Source organism: Mus caroli, unplaced genomic scaffold, assembly GCF_978045245.1.
Source record: "Mus caroli unplaced genomic scaffold, Mus_caroli_1 scaffold_15, whole genome shotgun sequence".
Lineage (NCBI taxonomy): Eukaryota > Metazoa > Chordata > Mammalia > Rodentia > Muridae > Mus > Mus caroli.
In genome coordinates, this window is record NW_028227270.1 from 26,241,409 (window position 1) to 26,253,984 (window position 12,576).

At 44.1% G+C, this 12,576-nt stretch overlaps 1 protein-coding gene across 7 annotated transcripts in view; it reads left to right on the forward strand.

The window, feature by feature from the left end:
* Nucleotides 1-12,576, forward strand: part of Pde8b (phosphodiesterase 8B) — a 237,020-nt gene that overhangs the window by 121,311 nt on the left and 103,133 nt on the right. For 4 of the 7 annotated variants that reach the window (XM_021181135.3, XM_021181129.3, XM_085830904.1 and 1 more), the window contains exon 2: nucleotides 11,238-11,294. In XM_021181135.3, coding sequence (XP_021036794.1) covers nucleotides 11,238-11,294 — 57 coding nt within the window. Of the gene's footprint in view, nucleotides 1-11,234; nucleotides 11,295-12,576 lie in introns of all 7 variants that reach the window. The other 3 variants (XM_021181128.3, XM_085830903.1, XM_021181134.3) reach the window with 1 other exon arrangement.

The following is a 12,576-nucleotide window of genomic DNA, read 5'->3' on the forward strand; positions in this document are numbered from 1 at the left end:
GCCATGAAGAGAGGAGAGGTGTGTCGGGGTAAGGCGGTAAGAGGTTAAATGAAGGTAGATATGATCAGGATACATTGCTTACATGTATGAAATTTTCACGGGATAAATTAAAGGTATTTAATCTGTTCTTAAAAAGAAAACATTGCCTTGTAAGTAGAAGTGAGAAAAGAAGGGGATGGTTTTGAAAAGGCTTGAGAGGATAGATGAGAAACAAGGGGGATCTATAGCAATCCACTGCATAATGTATATCCATATACAGGGAATAGCCACACCTCTCTTGTGTATCCAATGTATACAGCACACACGCATATATTAAAAGTTAGGTTTCTGAAAACAAAGAAATCTCATTGTTTACTTGCAAAAATTAGTGTGAAGAATATTAATATATGTAGTGGTTAATAGCTAATCCATTTTGATCTCCCTCCCAGTGGGTGATCGAGCCTCTAGCACCCACCAGAACTCTCTGGATTCACAAATAAAAGACAGACAGACAGACACACAGACACACAGACACACACACACACACACACACACACACAAACTAATTTTGATATGCATTGACTAGCTCAATGGTTAGGCATTTCTAAGCCTCCCCGTGGCTAGCACATACTCCCCTCTGGTATTCCTGGCTTAACATCTTCTAAATTTATATTTTATCTTTGCTGTTCTGTTAACTTCTGGGCAGCCCTCCCCCACCATAGGGCCGCTTTTCCTTCTTCCTATATTGCTTAATGATGTCTCTCCTGCAGCTCTTAAATCTGATCTTTCTGCCTTGGAGTCATAGTGACTCTCTGGTTCTTCTCCTCCTTCAGTTCCCTGCCTATGCAATCTAAAAGTCCTGCTTCCACCTTCCTGCCCAGCCATTTGCTGTACAGCAATTCTTTATTACCAATCAAAGGCAGCTGGAGGCAGGGACCCTCAGCATCTGGAAGGGCAGCTGTTGGAAGCTGGAATTAAGATAACGCATTAGAACCATTTCCCAACAAATATATATTCGAGGAAAAACAGTTGTAACATAAACAAATCATTTGGAGAGCCAGAAAAAAAAACCAGGTAATTTATAAGGGAAAGAAAACCAGATTGACAGCAGACCATGATAGCAATGTTTTAAGGCACAGACAGTGGAGAAACATGTTCGTAATGTTACTGAAGAGTGAGGCAGTTATTTACTCTCTAGCCAAACTGAACATCAAGTAAGTACAAGACTGCAGATAACACATTTGGATGAGCATCCTCTGATTCTTTTTTAGTGTGTCACTCCTTAGCTCCCTGACTGGAGCCCTGGCCAGGGAAGCTGGCTGGAATGAGGTGTGTTGCAGCCTCTGTTCAGACTCCCAGCTCTCATGAAGTCAGGTGCACATAAGCACACCTGCTCCCATGTCACTATGGAATCCTGTCATTTGAGTTGAGGTTGTTTATATTCCTGCTTTAAGGCAGCCATGTGCCAACCTAACACGAGTTTGTATGATCCATTCTCCACAAATGGGATGTGCGGTCTGTTCTCCTCCTTGGAGACAGACATCACCAGAGCTCTTTATATTACCAACAAGAGAATTGACTTGCTTCATTGGGATTTTGTTTTGAGTTAATGAGGAGAAAATAAAAGAAATGGGAAATTATTGGCTCACTGAGTGAGACTATCTAGAGGAGTACATAGCTCCTAGCGAGGCTTTGATCTGGTGACTTGATGGACGTTGTGAAGGGTGTGGGGATCTTTCCCTTGCTCCAATTTCTTTCCATCCTCATGTGGTATTAAGCCATAAGCAATATGACTTCTTTGGGAAGCAGTGAGTGTATATTTCTAAGTCAGCTGACTAGTGCTAGCTGATGGCCATATCCAAGAAAATGAAATGCTTAGCTCTGCTTGTAAGTATCCACATGTCTTCTTTAGAGCCACAATGATTCCCCAACAGAAACCAGTGGCCCTTGAGAAGATAGCGGGGGACAAAGGGTGGAGAGAATGGTAATAAAGGAAGTTTTCAGTATGTATTGAATTTTATGAAAATGATATCCTGACCATTTCTGGAGATGGTCATTATTGATTCATTGCTTGAGAATTGTGTAGATGGATGCTCCTAGGGCAAAACTCCATTATCTTTGCTCTGTGGGAAATGAGCCTATTCCCATTTTCTTATATGTACCTATTGCTCTGCCTCTCCTCAGCCTCCTAACCCTGGTAAAGACATGATTGTCTGTGAAGTCAATACCATTTCTAAGATCCATAATGGTCATGCTATGGATTCAGAGAGTGCCCTTTGAGAAGCAAGAAAACAGCAGTAGTTTCTTTCTGATCTCTGTCCTTCTGTCCTGGTTCAGTGGTCTGTCCACATCTCCACCACAACAATCAGCTAACTGCCAACCTAACAATGTTACACCCCTGTTTGCCTTAGCAAAGCCTAAGCTTCTTACTACAGTGGCTACCTGCAACCTGCCCATGGTATTACAGGAGATTAGAACTTAACAATTGTGAGCAAGTAGCTTGTGAGACAGTCTGGTTAGGTCATCAGTTCACACGCACACATATGGTGGCGTAGACCAGGGGTGTTCTCAGTGCTAAATCCAAGAGATGTGAAGTCAAGTTCCTAGACACTGAGGCATGATCAGAGTCTGGCACTGCGCGCTCTCTCTCTCTCTCTTCTTCTTCTTCTTCTTCTTCTTCTTCTTCTTCTTCTTCTTCTTCTTCTTCTTCTTCTTCTTCTTCTTCTTCTTCTTCTCTCTCTCTCTCTCTCTCTCTCTCTCTCTCTCTCTCTCTCTCTCTCTCTCTCTCTCTCTCCCTCTCCCTCTCTCCCTCTCCCTCTCTCCCTCTCCCTCTCTCTCAGAAGGAAACATTTTAATGCTGTGTGTACAGACAGTGGAACCCCAGGCACATGGGAATAAGCAGGTGAATAGACCTCAGAGCAGAAACAAAAGAGAGCCAGGCCCTCCCCACTGGTCCAGACAAAGGCATACAGCCAGCCTGTTTTCCTGCCAAGAGATCTCAATGGATCCAAGCACGACTGGCTGCAAACTGGAACCAATTTAAAAGAGTAATGTACTTTGGTCAAACATAAAGTGGTCTTTTGGGACTCACTCACCCCTCCGCTGTACTTTGGGAGCGTTCTGAGTTTGTTTGTTCTCCATCAATGAGTGCATTCATCTGCACCCTGTTTCCAGCTCCTTGGGATTCTGGAAAATGGGGTTGGTGCTGTCATCACAGCCCTTCCTCAGCACCAGTGTCATCTGTAAATAGTCTGCTCTGTTGGTGGCGTTCCCACATCCTCCTCCCTACATCTTTAAAATACTATAAGGAAGCAATGGGATAATGGGAATTGTCTCCTGGTTTCACGTGATTAAGGCATGATGGGAGGTTGTCTTCTATGTGTGTTAGCTGAAAGAGAGGCTGCGTACTGGGTCTTCATCCCTGGGGTCCTTCCCAGGAGAATTCCTGCAGGATTGGGGGGAGGGGGCTTCTATCATTTTTGCTAACTTTCCACAATTGTTGAGGACTTAGCTGTTTACTTAGGTTTTATGTCTTTAGGATGTGTACATGTGTAGAAATGTGGTTATTTTAGCTAAGCAAGAACATTTTCAAAAAAGTGGGCATTTGCATTTTGCAGATGATTCCACAAGGGTTGTTTTAAAATAGGATTCATTTCAATAAATTAATCTTTCCATGGGAACCAGCACTCCACACACACACACACATCACCCCTGGTGTCCACATGGACTGGCTGCAGGCTGTGGCTCATCCCGCATGAGTGCAGACAGGAAGTGTGGTTGGATGCTCAGTGGGGAACCAGATGTGACCTAGAGTCCAGTGCTGTTTCAGGGTCACTGAGCCCTTCTTGTGAGGTTATCTTGCAGTCAACTATGGAAGACATTTCACTCTTGGTTCTCCAAGACAGCTCTAACTTATCAATGGTAACAATGAAGACAGAGGCAGCATGGGTAATTGAAATCCACAGGAAATCTCCAAGCTCATTTTTAGCAGATGGTTTCTTTCCCTGCCCATCAACTCTGTTTACCAGAGCTGCTGACCACGGAGTAAGATGGACTGGTTTGCATTTTATCCCTCCCAGCCTCTCTCCACTGCAGTTAGTGTTCAGAAGAAAGGAAATCATCAGGGGTGGCTGGCAGGACAGATTTAGACCAGAAATGAAAATACTCAGGATTTTCTACATTCTGAGGAATTGGATCTCAAGTAATCAGAAATGGACTGTTCTTTGCTTGTTCTTTGATATACAGTGTAATGTCACAAGCTTGAAGTCATCCAGCCATGTCTATTAGCAGCTGTGTCTCTAATAAAAGGAAGGAAGCTGGTTAAGAGATGTCACGTTTCACTCATTGCCTTGGACTTCCTGCTCTGTCCAGGTCAGACTGAGTTTGCTCTTTGGAATCATGGGATGAGCCTGTCTTCACACTCAGCCTAGGGGTTCTGCATGAGAACTGTGGAACACATGGGGGCTTTGTACCTCAGTACTGGTGTGTGTGATGGACAGCTTTCTGACACATCACAGTACAGTTAGATATACCTTTTCTCCTCAGAAGATAACTCCACTGCTGGCCTGCCTTAGGCACTTGTCATTTTGTGGATTATCATTTAGACTTTTAGTTTTCATTCTAATGTATGATCAATATCAAGCTGGCTTCTTTCCACATGCAGTAAATAGCATGGCTGTACTGTATGATTTTTTTTCCATCGGATATTCATATGGGAAATGGCTCTTCCGTCAGACCATGCTGGACAAGTTTCTGATGTTTGACCAAGATGGCATCTGGGTGACCTCAGTGTGTATCTTTTTACTGATCCAGGATTGAGGAGATTTTCTAGGCTCGTGAAATGTAGCATCTTCCTCTTCCATCGTTTGCCAAGACTCACCAGCAGCAACAACCTCAGTGGGAATAGAGAGGTGACATGGTGTGGTCGGTGCATCACTTCTTCGTTTGCCCTGGCAGCTCGATCTCATGGGTGGGCTCTTGGTGGCAAGTGTCCACACTGGTCAGAGCAAGCTGTGCTTCTAAAACTCAGTATTTCTCAGCCAGTCTTTTACATCTCACCAATGAGCCACTTTGCATTTATACACACACACACACACACACACACACACACACACACACACACACACATAATAATGATATATCATCTAGAGATCATTCTGGAACAAACTGAAGAATAATTAAATCCATTATGAAGAGCACGGCTTTCCCACCAAGACAAGCTTAGATGTCAATCTCAGCTATACCCCGTTGGGTGAGTTGCCCACCCTTTCCTATAGATTGAATTCCTTCAGCTATGACAAGGGGCGAATGATAGGACTGTGACATTGTTGTAACCATCTCAGGAGATGATGCACATGGAGAATCATCAGTCCAACCCCCATCCCTGTGTCTTATGGCGGCAAAGAGCAGCCACACATCTCTAGCAAGGAATCTTAGCCAATTTTCTATTATTTTATTGTACCAAGTTTCAGAGAAACTATCTGCATCCTTAAAATAGTATTTTATATATATAAAAAAAAAAGACTTGACTGGGAAACAAAATAGTATATGTAGAATATTTATATGGTGTTGCATCCCTGCCTTGTCTTGTCATAGAACCACCCACCTTCACTGAGACCATGTTGGTATTTGAGTCATCACAATATAGTTGTATGCTCTATTTTTATATATGCTTTGCTTTAAATGCATAGACATTTTATCTAAATGGTACTTTGAAGTATTTACTCTTTTGAAGCCACCATGTCTTCATCTTTTAAGGCCATGTTTCCTTGTGTGTTTCTTTCATTTTGACTTGGCGGTCAAGGTCAGTTCATTTTGATAGCCGTGTGTGCGGTATCCTGTTTACCTACTGATAGATGTTAATGGATTGTGAATCAGGCTGTTTGTAAATGTTTTTATAGCTAATGCTGATTACAAAGATCTTGTAAATGTCTCTTGGTGTCCCCTGGAAGACTGGCTTAGAAGGCTGAGCTGTAGAACGAGCACTTCTTAATCTTCAGTAGAAATCCCCAAACTGCTTTATCAAAGTATCTGAACCATGACTATCAGCAATGCCCAGGCTTGGCTATGGGGACTGCTGACTGCCCATGAGGTAGCTGCCCACTGTCTTAACCAGTCTGAGTATTGAAATGTTTGGGTGTATACTTGTATCACATCATAGTTTAAAGTCTTCCTTTTACCTGCTTACTATGGAGGCACGCACCTTGTTATGCTTGGGTTTCCATTCTTGGGGAAATTTTTTTTTCAAATCTTTTGTCTGATATTCTTCTTGGTTACCTTTTATTTACATTTCTAAAACTTTTAATTATATATTCTAGTTACTAATATTTGTGGATTTTTCTCTATTTTAGGTTTTATCTTTCCAGGGACTACCTCCTTTGGTCTTTGTTATAGTTTTCAGTGAATAGAAATTATAATTTTAAAGTCAAATGACTTAATCTTCTTTCTAATGATTATATCTTTTGATGAGAAAATATTTCTGTATTTATGTTCATCCAATAAACATACTATGAAATTAATTATGAAAATTAACACCCGAAGCATTAGGGCCTAAAACAAGAATGCTGGCCCAGCCTCCTTGGCTTTGCCTCGCTTTCCTCCTATGTATGTTAACAAATACTGGACCATAAAGAACTTGTGTTGTCTTTGCTATAACTTAGGAATATTGTTTTGCATGCATAACTTTTCAAGTATCTTGCTCTTGCCTGAGTGATAGGCAGCCTGTGCTTTGGAAGCGTGCTATGGAAAGGTCTACACCACACCTGCCATAATTGGTGGGTTATGTGCATGTAACAGTTTGTGGGAGGGGTGGGACCTCTGTGACAGGCAAGTCAGCTCAGCAGAGTCTACTCTAGCCTCTCAACCCAGAGATAAAACATACTGTTGTTAGGGACCTGCCCTTTGATTCTCTCCCTGCAGAGTTGGAAGCAGGAATTGATTCATGTAAAGAGGCTTCTTATATAAAAAGGAGATGCAGAACATGTAGGCCAGAGACAGAAGTGAGAAGGGGATAGAACCATAGGCCTCCCATTGACCTCGAAGCCTCCAAGGTGTGCAGGTTATCAGAGATGCCAGGAAGCGCTGCAGAGCAAACAGCCATCTCAAAGCCAGCAAAGTGTTAGCAGCTCGTGTGATGGCAGAGCTGGCAGGAAGGCCATGGTTTGAGGGGACAGAAGGAAGTAGAGGGTATCTGGAAGTGATGAACATAGTTATCAAAATGAGGTACTCAAGGTGAAATAGAGTTCCTAAGGTCCCAAGGTGAACTATGTCTTCCCAGGCTCATCATGATGTCCCACATGCTTCATGCTGGGGCCTGCCTGGAAGCTGCAGAGTGAATGGGGTCCATTCAAAGAGCAGAGGCAATACAAGCTCTGTTCACCGAGCGCTCAGAATAAAGAATCATGTTGTCCTGAGGACCGATGGTGGTCGGGGGCATCTTGAGATGATTAAGTGCTATTAAACATCAGGGCAGACAGCAGGGCAGAACGAAAGGATAAACAAGCTGCTGGCCCTGGGAGGTGGGAAGGGCATTCATTCCTGGGTCTCAGCTTCCTTCTCATTAGATAGAGCACAGCTGTAAAAAACCTGATGCCAAGTTGCTCACCAAGATCCCAGGAGCAGAAACCACGGAGGATTGTGCCAATCAATACCAGAGAAGGTAGCGCCATGACAGGTGACTCTGCAGTGCTTTCTCTCACACACCCATGCTGGACTTTAGGGTAATATGCTGGTATTGGCTTCTGTTGCGGGGAAGCCAAACCGTCTCTTTCCTCCCTGCCTTTTTTCCATCTTGGTTACTGGTGGAGGATTTTCCCACTCGGTTTTTACTCTGTTAGAAGTTCTTGCTCAGGGATATTTTGGGTTGTGTTGCTCTTGTTAAATCTCTGCGCTCGTTTGTTCAGGAAGTGGGCAAGCCCAAGGTTCGGTTTTTCTTGTCACTCACATGATCATGGTGACTTGGAATCCCGACAGTGACTGTTGCCTCCAGAATGGAAGGGCTCCACCCTGGGATGCCCCATTCTTCCCTTCATACACTGTAATACAGCCACTCTGAACACTGTGTCCCTTGCCCCAGGAGTTCCTTTGCCTTCCTGCCCGTGCGTAGGCTGCTCCGTGACCAGAGTCTCCTCAACCTACTCTCTCCTGTTCCTTTTTTAGGGCTTGCCTGCCTTCAGGAATGCTTATTTAATCTCCCCCAAGAGTCATCTCTTCTGTTTCAACTGGAAAGTCTAAGGGAGAATATCTCTCAGGCAGGATTCTATCCTCAGGCAGCTAACCTATCAAATAAAAACAAGCAATGGATATTTGCAAATTAGTAAAGACTGAAGGAGCTCACCACCCATCCACCCTCATAGGAGGATCAGTGCATTCCCAGGTGTAGAGTCAGGAGAGCTCTCTTTTTACGCCAGCATAGCCAAGCTCTATGGCCAAGTTGAAAATGGCCATTGGCAAAATCAGCAAATATTAAAAATAGGACTCTTTATTATCTTCCCTAGAGAACTAACTTCGCCTGAAAGGGAGCTGACGGCCCTGCTGACAAGCATGTAGTTATGGGTACATGCTCATTCACACTTACATGACTACATGCAAATGTCTGACATAGCAAATGCTGTACAGTGTGATTAAGCATGCACTACAATCATTAGTTGACTGGGGAAGCCATGTATGTGGTTGAAGTGGCCTCAAATTTATCCATCACCCTCTGGCCCCATCCTTTCCTCTCTCTGAGCAATAGGATTTTGTGAGCTGTGGTCTTATGCCTGGTTTGGCTTCTCTGTCCCTGGCAGATGTGCCCAGTTCCTGTAGGCTGAGCTAACTTACACACCTGCACATCTTCAGTTACTCAAAGACCACTCTTTAGAGTCTTGGCTTGGCCACACGGTCATCTGCACTTGTGTGATGAATTACTGAATCCTGAAACAGAGCCTTGCAAAGTACTGCAGCTGCCCTTTACTGCCTGGGATATCCCAAAGAGCCAGCAAGGACCAGTGCCAGGTTCTGTTGAGACAGCTGACCTCTTTTGGGTATTGAGGCCAAGGTCAAATGACCCAGAGCATAGACTACGAAAGACTGGACAAGAGATACAAAGTGAAGTGTGGGTCACAGCTACTAGAGGAACTGGTAAACTGAGGCACCCAAGCTGGAGGTAGAGCAACAAACCCGTGTAGGAACACACTGACTGAAAAGGAGCCGGAAGGAGACAAGTAAGGGACAGTTAGAGACCTGGACAGGACCTGGCTCTGCTTTCCTCTTACAGAGATTTAGTCTGGCTTCCTGCCGAGTTGGCTCAGGGAGAGGCCAAAGTGTAGATGTGGCTGAAGACCTCTGGCTGAATGAGAAAGCTGTGGTCTCTCCTGTCTTCAGACAGGAAGTAGTATCTTCTAGCATAAGTGTCACCTTTAAAATGGCAGTGTCCATCATTGACTATTGTTTGGTCCTCTGTTAAGACCTTACCTTAGCACAATGCCTGGGAGGGACAGAGAGGTTCATGGTCATCACATTGTTTGCTGCTGGATTTTAAACTAGCTGCCTCATCACTGAGGAAGACTGGCAGGCCACAGACTTGCCAAAGTATATGGGACAATGCATCAAATAGGGGCAAATTCTCTTCTTGTGGGGGCACCTCAAGTCCTTCCTGCAGGTACCTTCCCATTAGTCTCTTAGCCTCCCAAAGCAAGCTCTTTTTATTTTGTCCCTTTGATACTCTATTTTTATTTTATTTATTTATTTATTTATTTATTTATTTATTTATTTATTTATTTATTTGTGTGTGTGTGTGTGTGTGTGTGTAGCAACTTACAGTGAGTGCTACGGGTCACAAGTGGGGGTCAGAGGACAACTTTGTGGAGGGAGGTCTCTCCTTCCATCTGTATTTTAGTTTCAGGATCAGACTCAGGTCATTAGGCTTGTCTGGGAGGGCTTTTACATGCAGAGCCTTCTCTTGGGTCTTTGTTCACTACTGGCCATATTTCCTAACAGCAAGATCTGAAGTGAAAATATAACCAACTGAGAAAATAATAGGGCACACTTTGGACAGGGAGGTGCAGCTTGAGAGCTCAGAGTTAGGAAGAAATACTTTGGATCTTCTAAAGTATTTATAATCCTACTTGTGTTTTTTGTTGTTGTTATGTAGTTTTGGATTTTGAGGCAGGATCCCATGTACCCCAGGCTGGTCTCAGGCTTAGGTAGCCGGGGATGGCCCTTAGTTGCTGTGCCCATTTGGGTAGTTCTAGACCCCAAGGCTTCATGTATCCTAGACTTCCACCAACTGGCTACATCCCCAGCACAGACAGTTGTACTTTTATTGTTATTTTTTTACCGGGTCAAGCCTCCTCTAGCTCTGGGTCATTGCCCCATCCCTGGTCACATGAATTCTGATGCCCCTTCACACAGACAAGGGGCCAAGATGGTGTGTTTCAAGTAGGGTAAGCTTCCGGGTAGCAAACGACCACAGCCACTTAGAGAAAAACAAAATTGGATCTATAAAGGTGAGGCAAAGACCTTCAGCCAAATTCACTTGGAGAAAAGTCATCTTTGGAAATCCACGTAAAGTAATTAAACGTGAAACATGCATTTGCTCTCCGCTGCAGCCAGAGGCAAGGAGGTGGTATGAGCTCATGACACCAAAGAGCTCCAGTCTCACTCAGGGAGCCTAGGCTAACCTCGTATGGTCCTGGTATGGTATCCCTGTGTCCCCTTGAGGAATTCCACTGAGGTGGAGGTAGTATACACAGAACACTTTGGTGAGAGAATTAGCTGTTCATTCCTCATGCCAAAACTCATAAAAATAACAGTGCGGGTATAGCCCTGAATCAGCAGTTGTATTCTAGCATGTTCCATGGAATTTCAGAATATCCATAGGGATAATAATATAGTATAGCTATAATCATGATGTACCTAGTACATAGTAGGTGCTCAATAAATAACCATATAATTGTTTTGCCAACAAAAGAGCTCGTGCTTATTATAAAAGTCTTGGGCCTGAAGAAAAAAATAACCCCAAATCCTGCTAATCACCATTGGAGATGTAGCCTTATAGATGTTCCCAGTGCTGTTACTTACCATTGAGATATAGCCTTATTGATATCCCCAGTGCATGCGGTGTATAGATTCTCATAACTGGGTAGATTGTATAGGATGGTTCCTAACTTGTCTCCGGGTCAATAAGTTAGCATAATGTTCTCTACTGTGTGAGGAAGGATTTAGGGTCCATGTTCTGAAGAGGTGACATTTCTCACATGCTGCTCTTTATTTAGCAGGTGTCTTCTGCAGAGGTGCGCATCGGGCCCATGAGACTGACACAGGACCCTATTCAGGTATGTCTCTATCCCTCTGGAGGGGCGTTGCTGTCGGAGCTCATGGCTTAAGAGTAGTGTTTGATTAGTCTTCCGAACTAACAACAGGTAGCCATCTTTGCCCACTCCACCCACCCACCCCCACACCCCCCACGCACACTTATGTATATATACATATATACATACCTAAGTGTGTATGCTCTGTGTGTGTTTATCAGTATCATTCTTCAGAACTTAGATTGGCTTCTGAGGGCTTACATGTCACCCTACTTTGAGTATAAAGTAATGAATAGAACTGTCCAGTAGATCGTGGGGAAGAGCAGCTCTACAGAGAGGGAGGAGGTGATGTGTGTTGAAGGGCATGGCTTTGCTGGGTGTGACTCTGACTGACCTCTTCAGCAGTATGAGTCGGTATACATGGTTTCCTTCCTCTGGATGCGATTTCCTTTCTCACTGAGAATTACCAGTGCAACAAAACTGCCTTGCACGCTATCGTAGAACACACTCTGCTTCTCACAGATGCTCGGTGATGTCATCTGGTACCGTTGTTTAGGAGTGGAAATGATGTAGATACAGTATTATGTAGGTAATTTTTTTTTGTAAATCAATATCTTTGTTGATAAATAAAGATAGCTGAACTATTCTCTTCTGTAATTCACTAATAAAATGGCAGAGGGGGTGTAAGAGCCTGAGGAACTAGGCTTTTCTGAGAGTGTGTCTCCTAGGACTGTCAGAAGCTACACCATATAACCTCACCAACAAGAATGAGGACAATAGGCGTGCCCAGGTGGCCTGAGGGATGCCCATGAGGCCTCAACCCTACACAAGGAACTATGGGTAACCAAGGAGTGCTGAGAGCCTGAGAGTGGAGAGATCGTCTTCTCTGGGAAGAGCCTACCAACTGGTTATCAATGGTCAGCCCTGAAAGCATACATAATGATTAACTGTAAGCAAGGCCATCAGGGAAACCACCCAACTGGACCGATTTTTCTGTTGTGGCTTTGGAGGGGAATGGGACAGGGAGAACAGCAAAGGGTGGGGAGAGCCTTGCTAGTTCTTACATTGTGGCAGAAGGAGGCCAGTAAGCAGGAATTGGAAGTTAGAGTACTTGGGAGCTGAGGGGGCTGTGGGCCAGAAGAGCCTGAGAGCTAGCGGAGGGACTTTGATATGGACTGCAGGTGTGTGTTGGAGAAGTTAGCTGCCTATGGGCTGAGAGGCAGACAAGGGAAGCAATGGCTCTTCTCTACAAACAGAAACCTGCTTCACAAGTTTCTGAGCAGTGCTGGTTTTAGGCTTTTGTTTA